The following is a 22,732-nucleotide window of genomic DNA, read 5'->3' as shown; positions in this document are numbered from 1 at the left end:
ACATACATATAGACAGCTAGCGAGACAGACAGAGAGACAGACAGAGAGAGATATAAAGTAAGAAAGGAAGAAAGAAAGAGACAAAAGGCGGTTGTGGATCAGAGAGTGGTGAGCAGTTACTTTTTTGTTCCAAGTTGTGAGCAGTGTGAGTTGTCAGAAAAGGCCTTCTATACAATATAATTTACAAGTTGTGCCCTCTCTGTCAGATATACACTTGACTCAACTTTGCAGAACCCCAGTACGTCGTGCATGAATCATGATTGTGGTGAGCAAAAAACAACAACAGACTTAGTTCTAGGCTAACGGTGTGAGCAGCAATCAGGAAAATGTTTCAAAAGAGGTGAAAAACCAAGCCAAACACCGTGTCTTCCTCCACTTGTGGTCAGTGTCTTTATAAGAGCTCACAACTCATTCCTCGGATTAGCTGCAAAGGGCTCACCTTTATCCCTCGACCTCGTGTACCGCCAGTTTTTGGGGCTTGTGGTCTGCAGTACTTCCTCAGGTAAGCAAAGTCCCAAGTAATTTAATAAACCCTCTCGTTATAGAGGTAGTAGGCTTTACTGTCTGCCATTTCATACTTTGAAAACTGATACAAACTGCTCGGGATATAAAAAAAAATATTGCTCTTACCCTAATCTAAATTTCCCTGAGATATTAAGGATCTCGCCGTACTTGTTCAGTGTTTTTTTTTTGGTTTTTTTTTTTTTGGGGGGGGGTTGCGTTATGGGAATGGTAAGTTTGCTGTTTAGTTACACCCTCGTGTATTTCTTGCCATCGCAAGTCTCTGGAAGCTGTATGTGGTCGGGAATTGATCTGTTACCCGGAAGCCCCGAGTTATAAATCCGAAGGTCTGAACTTAATTTTTTTTTTCTCCAGAAATGAGGAATTCCGTAACGAGTGACCACTATGAAAGAGTATAGAATAAAGGGTTATAGGGTATGGTTTGGGTCGGGCTTGGGGGTAGAGGTTGGACCAGTGTAAAGCTAGCATCTGCGTTTGTCGCGGCCGCGATTTTTGACCTTTTTTGGTCCGTAAATTGCGGCCGCAATTCTTCGCATTTTCCCAAAAGCCACACTGCCGGGGAATAAAAAATGGAAAAAACTGGGTATAAAAACAAGAAAAAGAAGAAAAAAAAGAAATCGAACCTCTTTACTTTTAAAAGTTTATTTTCACTTCCTCTTCACTTCATTCTTTCTTTCTTGTTGACCCCACGTTTATTTATTTTCATGTGAAAAAGACTTGTATATTACTTACTATTTATATTACTTTTTCTCTTTTATTTTTCTCTTTGCTGTGTTTTAATGTGCTGCTGTTATTTTTTCTTGTTATGTTTTCAATTTTTTTGGTTTTTATTTATCGTAATGTCAATATCATTTAACTTGTTGTTCCTACCTTTCTAAAAAAAATAATAAATGCGTAAAAATGTTAGAGCGTGTCTCCACCAAATCCGAATACATGTACATGCACTGACACTGGCAGACCCCTCATGTGTGATTCCATAGTTTATATGTAATATCCTGTACTTCTTCTTGAATAACTCGCGTTTAGGGTTTAAATGGCCACTCTTCGGATAGGTGGACACCCGCCCTTATTTGTTAATATTTGTTGTTGTTTATGTTTTATCCTAATTTTTATTTTATTCTGTTGTGAAACCTTTATTTTTCATGTTTTTACACTGTGTGGCTACAAATGATCTTCTGGATGCTTGAAACAGAACACAGTAATTTCGGTGCTTTAGATTAAGTTACCTGTATCAACATATTGCTATATTTGTCGTCACAGAGAGTGGAAGCTTGAAACTTATACTTATATGACAACTTTTACCATTTCTGTGGCAACTTTTGGCAACTTTTGGACAGTAAAATGGCAACGAACGCAGGTGCTAGGTAAAGGTTAGGGTTGGCATTAGGTCTTTTCTTTATTTTGTTTGTTGTAGTCGCTCATGGAAGTCCTTCCTTGAAATATTTCTCCGGAACCCGGAGTTCTGAATGACTCAGTGTTGTGATTTTGAAATGTTCTTGAGTTTAACGATATTAAAACATTTGCAACAAAATGTTGATGAAATCCATGAGGCCAACAAAGCTTTTTTCGGAACTGTAATTTACAGTCATGTAAGTGGGTGGTTGGCGGGTGCTCTGGTGTGGTTTGCTCATCTTTCTTAACAGACATCTATCATCCTTATCTCCCCTTTTATGCTACTCTCTTATAACACTTTTAATCTTCGGGCGCTCATACGGCCGTATGCAGTTGCGAGCGCCGTAAGACCTCTACTAAAAAAAACACACCAAAAAAAACCCAAAAACCCCAAAAACCCAAAAACATTCATGTACGAGTAAGAACAGGTGTATCACTCACTCGCACGCACTCAATCACTCACGCACATGCACGGGCAAGCACAAACGCATATTGTGTCGATAGTGTCGTAAAACATCTACCCAATCAATCAAAAAAGCATAAACGCATGTATACATACACAAATTAAAAGAATAAAAGAACTCCAATAGGAACTAATCTAAACAAGTCGACTCCCATTTTAAAGAACATTCTCAAACAGATTGACAAATCTGCTCTCACACGAACATATCCTCGCTTTGATTCTCGGACGGCTGTGGTGTAGTGATTAGCTTTTCGGGGTGCCCCGTTGGGGGCCTCGGGTCGGGTCGGTTTTCTCGCCAGATTCAAGGCGCAAAGCGGCTATCGAGGCACAAGCCGATCGCGCCCGACTCGTCGCCTCAAAAACAAACCCGTTTATTTTCAGGCGAGTGCCCCCGACCCGACCCGATTCCATTTGCAATAGGCACCCCGTATTAATTGTCGCTCAAGAGACCCGGTTTCGATTCTCGACTGGAGAAATTTTGAGTATGTCTTTCTACTGAGATGTGTGTATCCTTGCTGTGGCGTCTGTGGCCTAATGGTTAGGCTCTCGGACTCTCCTCAACGGTTCGAATCCCGTGAGGGCCCCAAAGTTTTGTCTTTGGGAAAGGCTTTCGAATTTTCCTTACTTCAGCCAGGTAGGAATATAGACAAAGATCTTGTCAGTTTGATAGAGCGCTTAATTAGTTGCTTGCACCTTTTTGTTTTCTGGGATGCTGAAAATATTTATGAGCATTATAGGGTCTGCGGGGGTAAGACTGTAAAGCACATGGAGCTTACTGCCGGGGCTTGCGTTATACAAATATGCTATTTATTAGTATATTAATACATTTTATTACATATTATTACATTTTATTACATTTCTTACTGTTTTTGTTGTCCTTATCGCCATCATTATTAAATAGCCTGGGTTGGCCCCCGAAGCTTAGATATCCTCTTCAAAACAATTGTAACGTTCTTAATAGCGGTGGCACCCCCCCCCCCCCCCCGCTCCCCACACACACCTTTCCATCTTTTTGATGGTCTTTTGTGGATTCAGCGTTTTTGCAGAAGGCTCAGACTTTTCAACTTTTCATTTGTATAAAATAAAACGCATTATTGTATGCCTTTTTATGAAAGGAAAGAACGTATGGTTTTGTTTCGCTCGCAACATACTTCTTTCTAGAGCAGTGTTAGTCTCATTAGTTTGACATGCAGTGACTATGAAAATATTGCTACATTGATATTACAAAACTGACGATGGACAAAGCATGTTTTGAACTTACTAATACTAGGAGTTTTGGTTGATACGCTGCTACCTCAATACTTGGTCTTCTAGGAGTCATCAGGGCAAGGCCACTCTCGGCGGTTTCGAAATCTCAACAATGGCAGAGGCAGCAAACTCGGAGCCAGTCACCGCACCAGATGCAGGACCCAACGAGGAACGAATTGAAGAAGCACCGGAAGTGAGTGTGCACAATGGCGTTGGGAGGGGTTAAAATATTATTTACATCTTTGTACCAACCTCTACATTTTAGGAGGGAATAGGGAGGATGGGTGTGAAATTTTCTCAAAGGATGAATTTGCATCTCATTGACAGAACTTCTCGGGAGTTTAAGTCATAGCTGTTATTTTCTGCTTTTCTTCCCGGCTTTGTCTTATTAGACTGTATCACGAGTCCAGTATAGAACACAAACCCCTTGATCTTGGAGCACACTGTTTGCCTTTGAAATGAGCTGTTTGTCTCACAGAAAAGAAAGGATACATAAACCTTCCAAGATGCACCCAAGAGGGAAAGACGCCTTGGATAGTGGTTTAGAACTGTCACATGGTATAACGGTGTCACATGGTATAACGGTGTCACATGGTATAACGGTGTCACATGGTATAACGGTGTCACATGGTATAACGGTGTCACATGGTATAACGGTGTCACATGGTATAACGGTGTCACATGGTATAACGGTGTCACATGGTATAACGGTGTCACATGGTATAACGGTGTCACATGGTATAACGAAAGTGTCACATGGTATAACGAAAGTGTCACATGGTATAACGAAAGTGTCACATGGTATAACGAAAGTGTCACATGGTATAACGAAAGTGTCACATGGTATGATGAAAGTGGAGCATCGAAATAATGAGTTTGTTCGAAGTAATTCATTTAAAATGTCCCAGTAAGTCGCGTTCTGCGTAACTCACTCCACGTTCTGTAATTCTACTACTCATACCACAGGTGATTGAGGAGTGGACGTCTGCTGGGGTCGCCGAATTCGAAAAGTCCAAGGTTGTGAAGAGACTTGCCAGTGTCTACACAGGTTGGTGTTTCAAAACAATGTTGTATGTCTTGAACTGATAGGTTTTATTTTGGTAGCCTTGCTCTGTCAAGAACTTTTCAAAGCCAGAAATAGTATAAACATAGTAGAAGAAAACACATCAAAACAACTGAACTATGAAAAAGTGTGGGGAAATGTTTCAAGCAAAATAAGGGAGGGGGGGGGGGGTGGTGGACTGAACTGTCCTAATTAAGTGCATTACTTTAAAGTTGTCAATTTTGGTCGACCTTTAGATTTTGTAATTAACCAGGAGGGCGAGTTTTTTCAAAGGTTTGATTTATATATTATGTTTGCACTTCAAATACAAACTTAATTTTCACACCTTGTGAATGTCTGCCCAGAGAGCTTGGGTCATCGTTTATAGTGCCGAATTCCCGATGTTTGCCTACCAGTGGGCAGAAACGTCCCAGCTTTCAGAGTATATTCCGCTGCATTTGATCGATTACATTTTAGGTGTACATTTTGCTTGTATCACAAGTATTGGCAAGCTAGAATGAGGTTCTAGAACGTTACTCTGGAGAATTTGGACGTCTATAAGTCTCGTCCACTGACTTTTGCTAGCTCAGGTTTTTAAAGTGGATCTATAAGAAAGCGAGTGTTTCTTGGCAACATTATAGATCTAGTAACTGATTGTGCCCATTGTTTTTCATATAAACGTAGACAAACAGCAATACTTTTCGTTTAAATGAAATCTTTTGACCCATAGAATCAGACGAAGTCCAAGTTTTACTTTGGAGACCCACTATTTGATACCTTGTTATTTCAGGATTAAGAGACTGCAACGCTGTAAGTCGAAAACTAGCACCCCATTTTGAAGAACAGACAAAGAGTGTGTATAAACAGATCGCAAAAACTGGATTCGGCAAAATAGGTAAGTGGGAAGAGACATTGGGTAAAGAAGGGCACCACTAGCCTAAACTTTACTTTACTGAGTTCTTCAGGCTGAGCACGGCTCTTATAGCTAGCTGCTAAGCCAATACTGCCATAGAACTGGGCCACTACCAGATAGTGTCCTATTATACATTGGTATAATTATGCTCCTCATTTAGGTACCAGATGTAAAACGGACAAAGATAATCGTCCGCTTAACCCTTTTGTACGATTGTTAAAGCTCTCTAAATACCTCATTATCATTGCCGTATTTGCCTTCCATTCTACGTTCCTTGTGAGTCATTCTTACAACTGATTTCTCGGTGTCGAAGAAACTGCGTATGTCTTTAAAATACACTTGATTTTTCTCATTAACTTACCTAGATATCTAGGGAATGAAACAAAAGCAATTAAATAAAAATAGAATTGCGTAATCTGCATCAGTTCTTGTGACATGTCCGACTAGTTTCATCAGAATATATGTCTCTCTCCTGCAGCCGACGATTCTCTGGGTTGTGTGGGTGCAGCCATTGTCAAAGCTGAAAACAAGGTTGAAGAAATAAGAAAGGCAAGTAGTCTTCTTTCTTTTGGTTGTTTCCTTATGAGTTCCACGACTTTCTTTCCCTGATGTCTTTCTTTTCAAGCACATTTATATTCATTTCAAACTAAGAGGCAGCAACGTCCTCAATGTGTCTTCGTCTATGCTAAATCATAAAGGTATTCTTTATGAAAGGGTTATCTTTTTCCTCGTTTAGGAAGAAGGAATATCGAAGCGAATCAAATACAGCACAAACCTTCGTTGCACCGCTCGAATCGTAACTTTTACTTTAAAATATGATTAACTTCCTTAATTTGCAGCGCCTAGCGAAATGTAACTCCAAAAGTGACGAACCGCTTCGGCATTAAAAGTTATCAAGCTGAATTGTACCTTGTTTCTAGGATCGTTTGTGGTTTCATAACGCGAATTTTTTTCTACTTGAAAAGGTTCTACATGTACTTTTTGCTGCTTTGCATTTTTCTGAATTGTAGCTTTTGCCTCTCTGAATCTGACAGGACATTCTTTAAATCAGTTTCCATCGTTCCCACCAGTTTCCTGTTTTGCGTAGTCTTATGTTTCACCACCTCCCCCCCCCCCCCGGGAGAAATGAATTATTATGCCAACAAATGTAGAACAAAATATGAATTACTTAGGTTTACATTTCATACAAAAACGAACACGTTATCACAGACCCCCAGGCACACACGTACAAAGTCACCCCCACCCCCCTTATTCTAACTATTACTTATGATACAGCTCTCATAGTGTTACTTTTATTTACTCCGCTTAGGGTTCGTGGTTGGTGAGTGGTCTGGTGTCGTCTGCAGCTTTTACTCTAGATTTCTTAGTCCGTCCGAGCCAGATTAAAATCTGTGGTCGTTGGCGGGTGCTCTGGTGTTACCTGCGCTCCTTCTTTCATTTCAAACATCTGTCGTTCTTATCTCTTCTTCATTTATTCTATTTACTCTCTTGTAAGACCACTTATCGTCGGCACTTATATTATGACCTATTTGTATTGCAAGTACCGTAAAACTTACCCAACTAAACGTAAGATCTATTCCTGGTCAAATATGACCGGTGTCATGCTAACGTACAGTGAACGGACTCAAATGACAAGGGTGGTTGACGTGTGCTCTGTTGTGGCTTGCTTCTTCTTTCCTATCAAACATCTATCATCATAATCTCTTTTTGTTTATTACTCTCTTGTAACACCGACTGAGACAAAAGTGTCGTAGAACACATACTCAAACAAATCTTGTAACGCCTAATCTTCGGCTCTTGTATGACCTTGTGTTGTAAATGCGTAACACATTTACAAACAATGACTCAATGACCCCTAACTCAGCAGGGTGACCAGTCCTGGCCTGTGGCTGTGTTCTGGATTAGTTTCCACCTGTTCTTCCGCTTCTCCCCGCCCTTCCTGGTGACAAGATGGAGTGTCCAGCTGTGCCTAATTGTCTCCCAGGTCATCCTTGCCTTGTTGAAGGATTTAGTCCGCATTCCTATAAAGAAGAAATTGGTGGTAAGTCAAATATCGACTGTATTTATTGGCTAGTGTTAATGAACATTTTCGTCAAGGATTTTTCATTTGCCATGATTAAATCTAGGTTTATTCAACAGACCAAAATTAATTGGATATTCTGTGTCGATCAAAGGCAAGAGAAATACAAAAGTGAGCTTCAGATGTTTTTATATTTTTTCCCCCGAGTTTCAAGAATGTTTTTCGGCTGTTTGGTACAACCTGAATTTTTGTTAAGCCTATTCCTCGGTGAAACATTCAATTGCGCTACTGAGCTGAACATTAAGCTTTGGGTTTCCTTTAAAAAATAGTGACGAATAATCTCAGCAGTGAAATTATAACCGCTATCCACAAATGAACAGGATCCGGACTCCCATTTCTGGCCATTGTGCAGGATAGTGTGTGAATGCAATGATTTCTCAAGAGTCGGTACTTTACTGAGCTTGAGTTCCAAGTAATATGCCGAATGTTTGACACGTTCGAAAATACGCAGTGAAAAATATTGACGAATTATCTAATTTGAATAAAAAGTATCAGACGTTTGGACAAAGTGTTCGGAAGCTTAGTCTATATAACGGGATATTTTTACCAGCCTCTTTATGGTACCCTGAGACTTGAGGTAAATCTGATTTGTCATGTTTACAGCGTGAACTTGAAGAGATTCAAAAGGCGGCGATTTTGTGTGCGTTGTCGGCTATACTGTTATCCTTTTGCGTTCGAAGCCCGGGGCACCAATTTTATAGGCTTAAACATGCTTAGGTTCTGCTTTTTTAAATTTCTTCGTATACTACAGTACATTGTTCTAGCTCAAAATAATATTTACAGTTTACTGATATTTTCAATGATTTTCACTGTCATTTCAGGCGGCTACAGAAAAGCTTGTAAAACCAGCTAATCCAAGTACAGCTGGAAAGGAAGTAGAGAAAGTAGCTGAATCTCAGAACGAAACCGCATCACGGAACGAAACAGCATCACAATCTAAAGGCATATTCTACAGATTCTTCGATTTCGTCGCCAGTACAGTCTTTGATATCATAGAGGTTCGTTCACTGTTGTAACAGATTTAAACATATACCATACTAAACAGTAAGCTATCATTCGACAGAAGCAAGTTTTGATTGACAGACAGCACTGCAATACGCCTAAATTATACGCCAGTTCGTTGGAGAAAAAAAGGGTCACTTTGTCTATAGACCAAGGCACAATCGTTTATTTGTAGAGGAACGCGTGTAGCTTCCTTCATAATCTTGAAAATATCGAATAGGCTCGTTGTTTGTAGAGATTCCATCAATGCTTTTTATGGGCCACAGTCGTCGTAAGAAAATGGGCAGTCCGTCGCTCTGTAACTTTTAAAATTTTGAACTGAGCCCAGAAAATCTCATTCTTGTTAATTTTAAGCCAATGTATTTTCTGTCCCTCGATCGGGTATTGGTGTTTCTGAGTATTATCCTTTTATAATGTTTTGAAATGAGACATATTAGGTCATGTTATGATTCAGTCCTGCTTCTGAAATCTCATGGAGTTATCTACAGCTGTAGGCTGTCGACGTGTCTTTTGAAGTGGATGTTTGCATCGGTTATTGTTAAAGCTAAATTAATGTAGGATGATCTGTACTTGGAAGTAGGTGGTTGGCGGGTGCTCTGGTGGGGTTTGCTCCTTCTTTCCTACCAAACACCTATCGTCCTAATATCTTTCTTTTTTGTGTATTTTACTCTCTTGTAACACATCTATTCTTAGGCACTTATACGACCTTGTGTTGCAAGTGCCGTAAAACTCTTACTAAAACTAAACTGTACTTGAAACGTTCTTTTCCACTTCACGACCTCAGAATTAGTCATCGCTCAGTACCTTGTTTTGAGAAATCTGACGTCAACGATTTTGAGTTTCACACCATGTCAAGCTTTTTCGAATTCAAGTCTTTGAATATCTTGATAACGACTCGAATATTCTTACGATTTTGATAGAGCAGATATAGTATTAATTGATCTCAAGTTCTTAGTAACTCAAAACTGCCAAAAATGTCAGATAGAACTTCATAATTCGGCTTATGGTCTCTTTATATAGGTTTTCTTTACGTCGGATGGTCTTTAAATTAAATATTATAAGGTTTTGTCACCACAGCTATCATTTTTCGAACCTTCCCCTCTGGATACAGAATTGGGTCGGTAGTGCCGTAAAACACTTACTCAATCAAACCCTCTGGATAAAATCACTAATGTATAATTTTGTTTCCCCAGTACTTCTTACAAATGGCGTATAGCATCTTTTACTTGGTGGACGTGTTCTTCTTGATCCCCTATATGACTTACCAGGTGAGTTGCTGATTCTATTTTGAACTGTACCTTTTGTAATGTGTCGTGTTCATATCTGCATGTTAATGTGCTTATGTATCCTGTGAAAACGGACGTGTTCCTGGTACTAGTCCCTATATAAAACAAGGCTGGAAATATCTGCCGAATAGCTACACTTTAAACTGTTCATTTACGTCATGTTTGCTCCTTAAGAGTGCAGCAGATTCCATTTACATTTCGACTCTACCACTTCTCTGCAGTTATGTCTGTTCAATTTCGGAAGGCTCTATTTATAGTATTACGTAACACGCGACATGAAATAGAGCTTTCATAGACTGAATTGTATTTTTTTCATTTGCCTGCGGCTCTTCCGGTAGATTGCCTTGGTGATGACTAGATACGAAAGCAACCAGAATATTCTGGAAGATGTACATGTTAATAGAAATTACGAGATCCAATCAAAGTGGAGTTGAATTACCTCTTGTGCCTTGAAAACTCGCCTCAAATTGTCTCCTGCCGTAGCCTACCCTTCGCCTGGTATAGCCTAAATCTCCACACGTCTGTGATCTAGATTGTTTATTAGTTTGTGCTCCAGGCACTCGACACCAGTTCTGTACTCACTTGGAGATAGCATTTTATCAAGTATCTCCGTCTTTTTTGTCGGCTTCTATTGTGTAATGTCTACATTGTTAAAAGTTTCAAAATAATTACTTCTACGTGAAGTTTTTAAAACTTGACTTCCTGTAAGGATGTGTCCCACTTAGCTCAGGCTGTCCCTGGTAGACAGGGTCAAAGCAATCTGAATTCCAAATGATCTAAATTGTCGACAGGTGAATGAGATTTGGCCATGTCTCCAATTTGTGTCCAGGTACTATTCCTCGCTTGGGTGAATGAAGTTCTGCACCAGCTGGCAGGACTGGACTCGAGCCCCACTGAAGAAGAGAAGAAAAAGAAAACCAGTCTCCTCAAGAAGCTGACCAGCAGGAACACGGTACATTTGTGTCCGCTCGAACAGATACTAGTGTGGCTGACGGGCTCTCAGCTTATTTCTGTTATGTTGTCAATTCTTGTGTGGGTGGTTGGAGTTCGCCCCTGGCAGATTTCACTTTTGTATCGTCACATTGGTATTCCTGTTTAAGCCCTGCTTTTCCTGATAAATGTACTGAAAGTCATTCACCCAGTCTCTGGCTTAGCCGGTGGTTGGAAGGCTCCACTGGTAGGTCCTGCTTTACTTTAAGTTCCTCTTTACTTTCCCTCTATTGTCTGTCAGTCTCCCAATCTTACTTCTTCCCAGCACGAAACGACCATTGTGTCGATGTGCTTCTCTTTACTCAAAACGTTTGACATGAATAAAACAGGTTAGTATAACCCTCGTTAGTTATGGTTAGTGTTCTGGTATGTTTAAATCTTTCCACAGTAAAAATGAACCTTATAAAGGTAAAATTGTTTCTCTTAACATGTGACCTTATTGTGTTAATTAGTACACAACCACACAAGCAGCAAAGTGTACTTGTTCGATGTCAGAACAGACCATTTTCTATTGATTATGACCAATGAACAAATGGTTCTTTTTTCAGATATCGACGCCTTTCGGGACTTCTCTCTTTGCATGTAAACCGGTAGAGAAAGAACGGGACAGGGTATGTTAAAGTAATTCAGTTTTATTTTAGTCAAATACCTTGCGATACTAGAAAAATGAAATGCATTACCTAGATCTAGCACTTCAAGGAATAAGGGAAGAGGGATGGGGATCGTGTGACTAAAAGACAGCTCGTGGTGGCTGCCGAAAATATTTAATTCAACATAAAGCTGATCAAACAGATAAACAAGTGCATGCAGCTTAACATGTTATCTGGGCCCAACTTCAGGTTACCATGTGCACATGATACAAGTTTTCAATATCGGTGGGTGATTGACGGGTGCTCTGGTGTGGTTTGCTCCTTCTTTTATGTCAAACTATCCTCCTTATCTCCCCTTATTTTTATGTTTGTTACTCTTTTGTAACACCCAATCTTCTTGCGCTCAAATGACCTTATGCAGTTGCGAGCGCCGTAAAACCTCTACTAAAACTAAATTTTCAATTTCGGACAACTTCCAATCGCTTGAGCAGCTTCTGCTCAATAAATGATCACGTTGAAAGTTAACGAACATTTCGTTCCAGCCTTCAGACACCTATTAATTTTAAGTTAATGCTCAACTAACTCGTTCTTCGTAAGACTATACAGCAATCTTTTGGACAATACGAAGTTCTCGTTGACTCTAGGCGTTTACACACTTTCAGGTTTCAAGCTTTTAAAACTGTACTGTCCCCAGCCAATTCGCATCTCCCAGCACAGCTGGCTTGCCGATAAAGCTCTTGAGTTTGGAATAATTTCTCTGGAGAAATTCAATACGCTGGTGAGAATTGCGAGGATGTTTGGCTTAAAACGACCCGGCTCTCCACTGAAGACTATGTCGAAGACCTTCAAACGCAGTGAGCGCTTGTTTATTTCCTTTAATTTTGAAAAGCTTTGAACGTAGTGTTCTAACCCTTCAAACTACCGTCCCATAGCCCTTACAAACTGTTTCTGTAAACTTATGGAAAAACTTATTAACAAACGTCTAATGTGGTTTCTCGAAACCTCAAACTCCTTGTCCAATTTTCAATGCGGTTTTTGCAAAAATCGCTCTACTATTGACCATCTCGTCCGACTTGAAACTTTCATTCGGGAAGTTTCATTCGAAAAGAGCACCTTGTGGCTATTTTTTTCGACTTAGAAAAAGCATTCGACACCACATGGAAACATGGTTTTCTGAAAGACCTGCATAACTTGGGCTTACGCGGAAATCTTCCCGAATTTATACGAAACTTTTTGAAAGATCGATCATTTCAAGTAAAAGTAGGTTCAACCCTATCAAATTTACACACCCAAGAAGAAGGCGTCCCCCAGGGAAGCATCTTATCGCCCATTCTTTTCGAAATCAAAATCAATTCCATCACAAAAACCCTTCAAAACAATATTGACTGCTCACTTTACGTTGACGACTTCCTGATCTGCTATAAATCCAAATCCAAAATGGATCACATTGAACGTCAGCTTCAGCTTCAACTCCATAAATTGGAAACTTGGGCAAACGGGCACGGGTTCAAATTTTCCATATTAAAAACAAACTGTGTACATTTTTGTCTGTCGCACAAGATGTGTGACAACCAGATTTATATTTGTTTGGAGAGAAATTCCTGTTAAAAAACAAGCTCGTTTCCTGGGCGTAATCTTCGACAATAAATTCTTTCCTACCACACTTGAAAGACCTAAAGACGAGGTGTCAGAGTGTTCTCAACGCCTTAAAAGTATTATCCAATCCTGAATGGGAAGGAGATACTGAAATACTTCTTAAACTTTACCGTTCCCTTGTCCGTTCCAGGTTGGACTATGCCAGTCCTGTTTACGGATCAGCCAGAAAGTCTTACCTTAAAATTCTAGACCCTGTTCAGAACCAAGGCCTTCGCCTTGCCCTAGGCGCTTTCCGTACTTCACCTGTAGAAAGTTTACAGGCAGAAGCGCATGAACCATCTTTGGAACTTAGAAGAAAAAAACTCTCTTTGCAGTACGCTTTGAAACTTAGCTCAGTACCCCAAAACCCAGCCCACAAATGTGTCTTTGGCCTTCCCGAAGACCTAAAAACTCTATCCTCCTTAGGAAATAAAGTAAGCCCTTTCGGAATAAGAATCCAGAACGATCTCAAAGACATTGATTTTTCTGAAGACATAATCGAGCCCTTTGCCATGTCCAGCATACCTCCATGGCATTTAACCAAACCAAACATAGATACTAGTCTTGAAAAACACAACAAAAAGTCCACAGACAAAACTACATACTTAAACTCATACAAACAGCTAATAAATAGATACCCTGAAGCAGAGACTCTTTACAGACAGATCCAAAAATGACTCCTCAGTAGGAGCTGCTGCCCTTGCATCGCCACACAGCTTAAACTTAAGGAAAATCCCCCCAGAAGCTTCAGTCTACACTGCTGAGGCTACAGCTCTTGAAATGGCCCTAAATATTATAGATCAATCAACCAAGTCTACCTTCCTAATCCTTTCAGACTCTCTCTCATGTCTGAAATCTTTAGAGCGCTCTGACACCTCCGACAACAGAATTTTGAAACTTATCATTAAACTGCATTTTCTACATCAGTCTGGAAAAACTATTACAATAGCTTGGCTTCCAAGCCATGCAGGCATTGATGGCAACGAAGCCGTTGACCAATTTGCCAAAGAATCTCTAAAACTACCTGAAAACAAAAATAGTAAAATCCCTTTCTCTGACATGAAACCAAAAGTAAAAGAACACATCACATCCTCCTGGTCCCAAATTTGGAATCAACAAATACACAACAAACTCCATTACATTCAACCGAAACTTACTCCCAGAAAACCACTATCTCTACCACGAAGAGAAAAAGTAATTTTTACCTGACTAAGGATAGGACACACGCACGTCACGCACAAACATTTGCTCAAAGGAGAGGAAGCTCCTTTTTGCGTGGCGTGCAACACAAGTTTCACAGTTCGGCACATCCTAATGGAATGTGTCGACTTTAATTATGTCCGTTTCCATTTTAAGTGTAAAGATGTTAAGACCCTTTTTGACATCATAGAGCCTAGAAGAATTTTAAATTATATAAAAGAAATTGGACTGTTTAATAAAATGTGAAAATGTATAATTGTCGTTGTCGGTGTATATATACATACGGTGTATATATACATACACTGAAATTTGTATTGTATATACAAATGTAAATAAGCCTTTTCCATATTTACAACAAATTTTTTTATAAATGTTTGTTCGTCTTTTTAGCATAATAGAGATAATGTGATCGTTTGCGGTTGCGAGCTCCGAAAGACTTTATTAAAAACGTCTGATTTTGTAGCGGTGAAACCTGGTGGCGCTTAAATGACCAAAATTGTGTCGATAGTGCCGTAAAACATCTACCCAATCAAAATCGAACGTAGTGTTGATCTTTACAAGATGAGCTTTAAGAGAAGACAGTGTCATTTATACGGACAGTGTACATTTATTCAGTTTGTTCTAGAGTCCTCACATCCCCCGCCTGATTATATTATCTCACGACCCATCTTTTGCTGCTTTTAAGAAACTGACAAGTATTCATTTGGTGTCTAAAAAGTCTTACGTTCGCAATTACTAAAGTTGAATGAACTGTTCTTGGTTGGTTTCAGAGTTGGGAGCAAGAGTCGCGGTACTTACTGAAAACTTAAGGCCGGACCCGTCAGTTGAGAAAGACTCTGACAGCAGTGTAAGTGGGCGAGCCATCTCTGACTTGTCGAACTCATGTGGTCCTGTGGTTAGACGCTATACTTTTGTTATTCTTTATCACTTTATGTGAATTAGTGCATCCTGTGATTCCAACGTTGTAGGACACAATGACACTATGGTGTACCTAAAAAATCAACTCGTTTTTTAGTTTGTTGCTTATCATTAGTACTTTATTGCAACACAAGTTTATACACACAAGTGCAAGTTGTAGATTCCTCGGTATTTCCCAGAAATATTTAAATACCTAATTAGAGCCCAAGACAGTCGTTGGGTGTCAGATGTTTTTACTATGTACTGTTTTTGCTATTGCGTCGAGTTTAGGAAAAGGGGTAATTATTTTATTCTAGTCTTTGGTGACTTTAGTAGCCTTCGGTGATAGTCCAATTAATTAAACAAGGTGACAAGTCCTCTTTGGTGTTGTCATATAGACCTCCCCATTTTCCTTAAAAAAGTTCCTGATCAATATACAAACTGATTTTATAAATATATATATTCCTTGCACGCCATTTTGGTTGAGTTTTATGTGTCTCAACAGACCAGTGAGTCCTCTGACTCTGATGATGCTGACACTATCCAGCACAAGAGTGACATGGAAGGCGAATCTCAGGAGATGCCGGTAAGTGACACGGCTGCCAGTTGGACGGTGGCGACTGGGTAGTGGGGGACTGGTTTGGAAGGGGGTGGTGGTGGTTTGGGGTGAGGTAAACTTTTTTTTGGAAGGGGCTGGTTTGTGGGAGGAGACTGGTTGGAAAGGGGGGGGGGGGACTAGTTTGGGGGACTGGTCTGGGGACTAGTTTGGGGGACTAGACTGAGAAAATGTAGCGAGCTTTAGGCCGGTAAGAAAAGTGTGTGTACATTTTGTAGGTTTTTTAAAGCTGCATTCTTAGGATGACCCATCCTTGCAAGTACACAATACTGATTATTCATAACTTGTAGCAAATTCATTTTTAACCTTAATTTATTCTTCTTCTCCTCTCGTATTGTCGTCACGGTTCTATCAGCAAACTGACGTGTGCGTCTAATTCAGCTTAAGACCAAAACTAACGGTCTTGTCAACCAGTTTAGAAGACATGCTGCAGGTTCATGCTGCAGGCTATCTCAAACAAGACATCAAAATCGGTAAAAAATGTGGCAGACCCGATTCCATTTAGCTGGAAAGGGCAAATGACCAGAACCAAGAAAAGGTAACAAACCCCAACAAAGAAATGCTCACTGGATGTTCTCCACTTTTGTCGTGACAGCTGAGCGACCACTGTGATGACGTCACTGGCACCGCTGTGAATAGTGGGAAAGTAAGTGCTAAGGAGCCAGTAGAAGACGACGACAGATATTTTTCAGGTGAATTCTCCTGATTCCATTCTCTGAAAGCCTACTTCCCTTGGAAACATCCTGGCAGTGTATTATCATTAATGTGACCCACAGAAAGCAAAGGGCAACAAATATTTATACGGAGGATAAATGTCAAAAAAATTCAAACTCCTTTTTAGGACGAATGTACGATCCATCCAGCATATTCCAAAGAATCGAGTAAATTTTCAAGCACTGTCAAAAGTTAAAAGAAACTCATAAACCATCTTTCATTATAAGTCAAAGAACATTCATTGTAGGTGGATCGATAGTTACGAATTACGATCTATGGAACTTCAAAGAATAGGAGGGAATGAACATAACATTGTCCAAGCTGAAGTTAGTCTCGGGTCTCGTGCCTTGACTTGATGTCCTCTGTTCGTTTCAGAGACGGCAGAGTACATTGGACTTGGCACTAGAGGACCAGACGAACACAGAACCGAAAGCGAGGACAGCTCCGACTTCGACAAGACAGCCAACAAATCGCCCTTTGGTTCCCCGAACTGTAAATGTCCTTTCGATGTAACGGGAGGTCTTGTAGTCTATAGGGCTCATGAAGAATCATGTGTCTTAGAGAAAGTCAAATCTCTTGCCCGTACAACTAAATCGATCGTGCACGACACGCTGTATGGACCACAACAAACAAGACCAGTCGCTGTGGAAGAGTCCGAAGACGTTTTTTGGCAGACACAGTCGGATACCCTGAGTGGGGGAGAGAGAAACCAAGCAGGAAGTGACCATAGAGACAACTTTCTTTTCATGGGTTATGGGGGAGGGATACTGGGAAAAGTTGTCAAAGCAAAAGCCCACTCGGTTCAAGAAGATGACAATGTTGATCTTGATACTTTGAATGTTGATCATGTGACCTATGTACAGGACGGTGTTGAATATAAAAGTACCGGGACAGATGTAGTGAGCTTGCACAATGATGACCACTCCGACAAAGAAAAGGCTTCTCTAAAAACTGAGTGGCTGGCCCACTACATAGCAGAGGCTGAACAACACGAAAAAGTTTCGCAAAATGTGTTAGAATGTGCCGGAGAAGATGAAAAAGAGCATGGTTTTGAAAAGGACACTCTAACAAACACAAACATTGATTTTGCTGTGGGTGAGTCTCACGCGTCGGGTAGCACTTCTGTGGTATGTGTAGAGAACCAAATCTGTGACCCCAGCTTGCACAAGAACAAACTGGATCATCCTGAAACGGCTCATTCTGGTCTTAATTCAAACGATCAAAACTTTGCCCTTGTTGAAAATGTGAACGACACTGCGGTTTCTCCAACTCCATTACCAGAAGACGAAGTCCCGGCTCCAGAGGAAACTCCAGTGTGCTGTCCATTTCTTGACTCTGAGAAACATTCAGTGGGCTGTCAGGACGATCTGGAGGGGGAGAAAAGTGTGGTTGGTGAATCTCTGGTAGGTTCTCAGGACTCGTTGAAGGAAGAACCCACTCAAGAGGAATTGAAAATATGTCAGGGTTCATTAGGGACGGAAAATATCTCAGGTTATCAGAATGAGGTAGGCGAAGAAAAACGGATAGAATGTGAAGACAATGTGAGACTGGAAAGTCAAGAATGTGAAGATTTCATCGAACCTTCAGGCAACAGAAATGTCGACAATTTTGAAAATGCTTTAGCCATCTCGAAAACTGAAGACGACGGAACATTTTCTGATTCTGTCGATGTCCCCGATCATCTCACTACACCTCGCCTGAAAGATCCTGGTTACCAAGATCCCACGAAGCACAGCTCTGACGTAGATACGGGCAAAGCCTCATTCTCGCCATTGGCAAATCGTCAAACTACTAAAAATACAAACTTGTAAAAAGGTTCATAATTGTTCACATGAGTGGACTCATTGTATTACGTAGCTACTTTGTTTGCCACTGGCTAGGAAAATTGTCTTGATGTCGTTTATGGGCTAAAATTCAGAACATTTGTTAAGCTAAGAATGTATGCACTTAAAGAATTTACAACTTTGTTCCCATGAGCAGACAGGCCATTTGTATTCTTGGCCCTCGCCAATCGTTTCACCTTAAGTTTCATTTAATTCTTCCGTTTCTGTGGGGCCTGTCACTGCTTCCAACAACTATTGTCAAATCTATATCTGCGTAGCAACTGTTAACCTTACCTGTGCCGTGTAAACCCCTCGCGTTTCTCCTTTGACAGGTTGAACCAGCCTCCTGACTCCGCCCACTCCTGTTTGCTTGCAGGTGGGCAAGACATTGCAGAAAGTGAATAACATGACGGAAAGTTTCCATCGGACACCGATTGTTAGACCCAGGATCAACCAAATCTGTATCAACATTGCAAAACAAAAAACGTTCAACTCAGCGGAAAACAGAGGTATATTATTTGAAACTTATGTACATCTTGTGTGTCCCCATTGTAGTCGTTCTATCGATCTGCGTTATGGCCAGGGCAATCCTTTACATTCTCCACCTGAAAATGTTATTGTGACGGACACCCACAATAGTTCGCCAAACGAAAACGTCAAAACCACTGCACCGCATGGGAGAGAACATGTTACAAGACTGAAGCTGAAACAAGAAGGAAAAGGAGATAAACAAACTCCGAGGTTGGAACTGGACTTCAAAAATAGGCAAGAAGAACAGACGGAGGAAAAAGAACGGAATTTGATCATGTTTAAAGAAATTTCACAGACATGGAGTCAACTGGGACAGGGAAAAGACCAGGTGCAAAAAGTTTCCGATGATTCCAAAGAGGTCCCGAGAACATATTCAAATGCCCGCCGTGGAATAACTAGTGAAACGGGCAATATCAAAAACGTCACGGAACTCGAACACGGGAAGGGACACAACCCGAATACAAACCTACCAGCTGATGACGCAGGTTCATATGAGAGCAGCCCGAACTTTCAAACGTACGACTTGCTGAGCGATCAAGTAGAAGAGCCACCACTGAACCCCGGCCTTTTGAACGACTCTTCTGTTTCTAACATACTTCAGGAAGAGATGCAGCACTTGCTAGCGAGTAGCTGTTCCCCTAGTAATTCCTCCATCTCCTCCACTTCCTCCAGCAAGTTCTCCCTACATCAAGAAGAGTCATCCCATGAGTACGATGTGGTATTCGAGGAACATCACAGTTACAAAGACTACGATACAGATTTAGTTCTTTTTGGATTCATTATTTGCCCGATCGGACCTTATGACAGATTTCCCTAGCAGTTTTTTCGTAGCGTAGGCAAAAGTCGACTAATACGTCATGTTTTCATTTTTGTATTTAAGATACTTTATCTTTATTCCAAAATTTTCAAATAAATCCCTTTATCGGTGTACTTTACTTTTTTGTTCAATATGTCCAAGTGGTCTTAGAATCGAAATCTTCAATGTGCCTCTGAAATGCTTCTCAGGGGTGCGCTCTCGTAGTCTGAAGAAAGTGTTCGCCTCTCATTGAACAGGTTCTGGGTTCGAAACCTGACGGCGACGAACATTTTCTCTATTTTCTTCATCTCTTTTCCTTTCATCTTGTCACGTTTTCGTCAGCTTTCATCTCCACTTTCTCCCCTCCACTTTTCTTGTGGGCTACTCGACCCGTACTTTGCTCCTAGCTAACCCCCCCTCTATTACTGGCTCGTTCTAACTGCTGCCTTTCAGCCACACACCCTGATCTGAGAATAGAAAAGATCGAACACTTTGCCTTCTCGGATAAGAGAGAACCCGGGTGAAGTTGCGCACTTTAAAGATCCCTTGCTGATTTGAAAATCGATACGAGTAGGCTTCGGCCGATCAAAATTAATTCCTACCAAAACTGAACTCCAGTCAGTTTGATAATTTGGCAGTGAAGAGACGTAGAACAACAGATCTGCGGCTCCTGGTGGTCTTGTCTGGATAAACTGAAGACGTAATAGGATCGTGTCAGGGACTTGACCGGCATGATTGGTATAGCGGTTACACGCTTCTTTGTCGCATGCAGAAGACCCGACTTAGATTCCCGAATGGGGAATACATCGGTGTTTCTGCTGGGATGTTGTATTTCTCGTAGCCCAAGTAGGCCGTGACAGGCAGTCGGAAGCCCCCCTCCTAAATAATCTAAATTGTAGCAGGAGAGCGTAGAAACGCCTACATCTCAGCGGGTACATTCGGTACACAACGTCTTTTATTTTCAAAAATTCGATCGAAATAAAGGGCTGGCTGGAGATTGGTTTGTTGTACGCTTATTGATCTGGTCTGCTTAAAATGTTATAAGAATACTCTAATGGATGCCTTTTCTTTTATATGGGGAAAAGGTTGCTTTTGATGTCATCACCCCATGGAAGAACTTCCTAGGGAAGAAATTTGTGTGAGAAACATCATAGCGAATCCAGATATTTTTTTCAAACGCTCTTGACCTTGATATCTGAACCATTAATTAAACAATCTGTTTCTAAAGGCACCTGATAGTCTATCCATGTACGCACGAGTCAGACATTGAACTAGACACGCAAAAATCAAACTTTTAGCCGGCTTCCAACAGGGATTTTTACTTTAATACAGTGGCATCCAAAAGAAACTTGAAAATTATATTAAAGCCTTGTGTTAGCCACTCAAGCAGCATACCAATTTAAACCTAAATAAAATCTGCATCATCTGACACATTATTTCATTTAAGTCTCCCGAGATATGGTCACTCAAACTTGACCTTTAAAAAAGGCTTGGCAAAATTGTGCGAAATCAAACAAACGTGTCTCAGCGCGTGTACTGGGGAGAATCAATATTGATAAACGAAATATTATGTGAAGCAGAATTTATCTAGCTTCAAATTAGCATGCTGAATGAGTGGGTAGTGCTACACTTTAACATGGTGGTTGGGTGATTGCATTTTTAAGTTTCTTTTGGACTCCACTGTATTTAGTGCTGTCAAAAATTCGTGGCTCAAAATTTATCCTCTAATATATCTTTAACGGGTGAATTAATGTTACCAATACTTTACACACCAGTTTGTATCAATTTGTATTTTTTCCACAACTGTTAAGGCAAGATTTAAAAAAATATTTCTTCTTAAATTTACATAAAATATTTCAAATCTTCGTCATGCGGAAAATAGGATTATTCTCAGCACTTCTCGCTCCTCAAACGCAATTTGCATACGTATATATGACCTACGTCACTGCTCACCAAGGACACTTTTTAGTAGCAAAACTTTTAACAGAAATGAATCTTAAAGTGAAACATTTTTATATTTTAGCAAAAGAGGTTCTCAAATCATGCGCTCAATAAGCATAGAGTCGCGATTAGAAGAAAGGACGGACTTGGTTTTTAGAAGCAATTGTCCAGCTCAAGAGATGTAAACCTTTTTAAATCTGTAGAAACCATCCACTGGGATTTTTAATCAATATGTTTACTAACAAATTTTCTAGAACATCTATCTTTTTAAGACAAAATTGATACAAAACATGGTGCAAAAGCTGGAGAGTTAGATAAATTTAGTTGAAGAGTTTGACAGTAAGTTGCACCACGAATCTTTGACCGCACTATATGTAGATCTATCAGTGACAATGTAGTTCTGGCCTTGCGTTATCTTCGATTTCTCTTAGTGAAGGTGAGCATAAGTTTGTTTTTTCTGCTGTTACTCTGTATCATTTTATTGCCAAGACTTACTTAAGGTACACACCTGCTGGTTTGGTGAATTCACGTTGATCTCTCTCTCTCTCTCTCTCTCTCTCTCTCTCTCTCTCTCTCTCTCTCTGTGTGCATCCATCTGCTTCTTTATTTACATCAATGTTTTGTGTAATAATGGTTAGGCTATTTGTTGTTGTCAAAGATGTGAGTTAGTCCCATGTGGGGGATATTTAAATTTAATGGCAGCCAGACACCACACAGGCCGTCCTCAATTGGACTACGCAGACCTCACACAGACCCAGCGCGGGCCTCGCACAGACCTCACACAGACCCAGCGCGGGCCTCGCACAGACCTCGCATAGACCCAGCGCGAGCCAAGCCCAGGCCGAAATCAAAAGAAATCCCCGGTCTGTGCGAGGACGGAACAAGGCCTGTCTGAATTCTGTCCTCGCTTCAAATTTTGTCGCTTTTAACTTATTAAGAACAAGCGGGCTAAACCAGATTTTGGAGGGTTCCAGAAAACTTGACCTTCACCAAAAGTGGGCATTTCCCTACCTTTTGGAGAAGTTTGGTTTCATTGGTGAGTACATTTGTT

The 22,732-nt window shown here is 40.5% G+C and overlaps 1 protein-coding gene across 1 annotated transcript; it reads left to right on the top strand.

Annotated features, from left to right (window-relative positions):
- Positions 1-354: 354 nt before the first annotated feature.
- On the top strand, positions 355-18,739 carry LOC101848481. The gene is made up of 15 exons (XM_005089693.3): positions 355-502; positions 3,692-3,818; positions 4,592-4,673; positions 5,458-5,562; positions 6,059-6,129; positions 7,448-7,621; positions 8,482-8,658; positions 9,856-9,930; positions 10,778-10,900; positions 11,487-11,549; positions 12,223-12,382; positions 15,134-15,210; positions 15,766-15,846; positions 16,472-16,568; positions 16,966-18,739. The coding sequence occupies exons 2-15, from the start codon at positions 3,738-3,740 to the stop codon at positions 18,399-18,401; spliced, it is 2,802 nt and encodes a 933-aa protein (XP_005089750.2). The 5' UTR covers positions 355-502; positions 3,692-3,737; the 3' UTR covers positions 18,402-18,739.
- Positions 18,740-22,732: the final 3,993 nt, after the last annotated feature.

Source organism: Aplysia californica, unplaced genomic scaffold (assembly GCF_000002075.1).
Source record: "Aplysia californica isolate F4 #8 unplaced genomic scaffold, AplCal3.0 scaffold00008, whole genome shotgun sequence".
NCBI classification, from domain to species: domain Eukaryota; kingdom Metazoa; phylum Mollusca; class Gastropoda; order Aplysiida; family Aplysiidae; genus Aplysia; species Aplysia californica.
The sequence above is the reverse complement of the archived record's forward strand: the minus strand, read 5'-3'. Positions and strand labels throughout refer to the sequence as shown.

Coding starts and splice junctions, on each gene's coding strand:
- LOC101848481 (XM_005089693.3), top strand. CDS start 3,738: ATGGCAGAGGCAGCAAACTCGGAGCCAGTCACCGCACCAGATGCAGGA. Junction 15,211..15,765: donor AGAAAGACTCTGACAGCAGT/GTAAGTGGGCGA, acceptor GTGTCTCAACAG/ACCAGTGAGTCCTCTGACTC. Junction 16,569..16,965: donor CGACGACAGATATTTTTCAG/GTGAATTCTCCT, acceptor TGTTCGTTTCAG/AGACGGCAGAGTACATTGGA.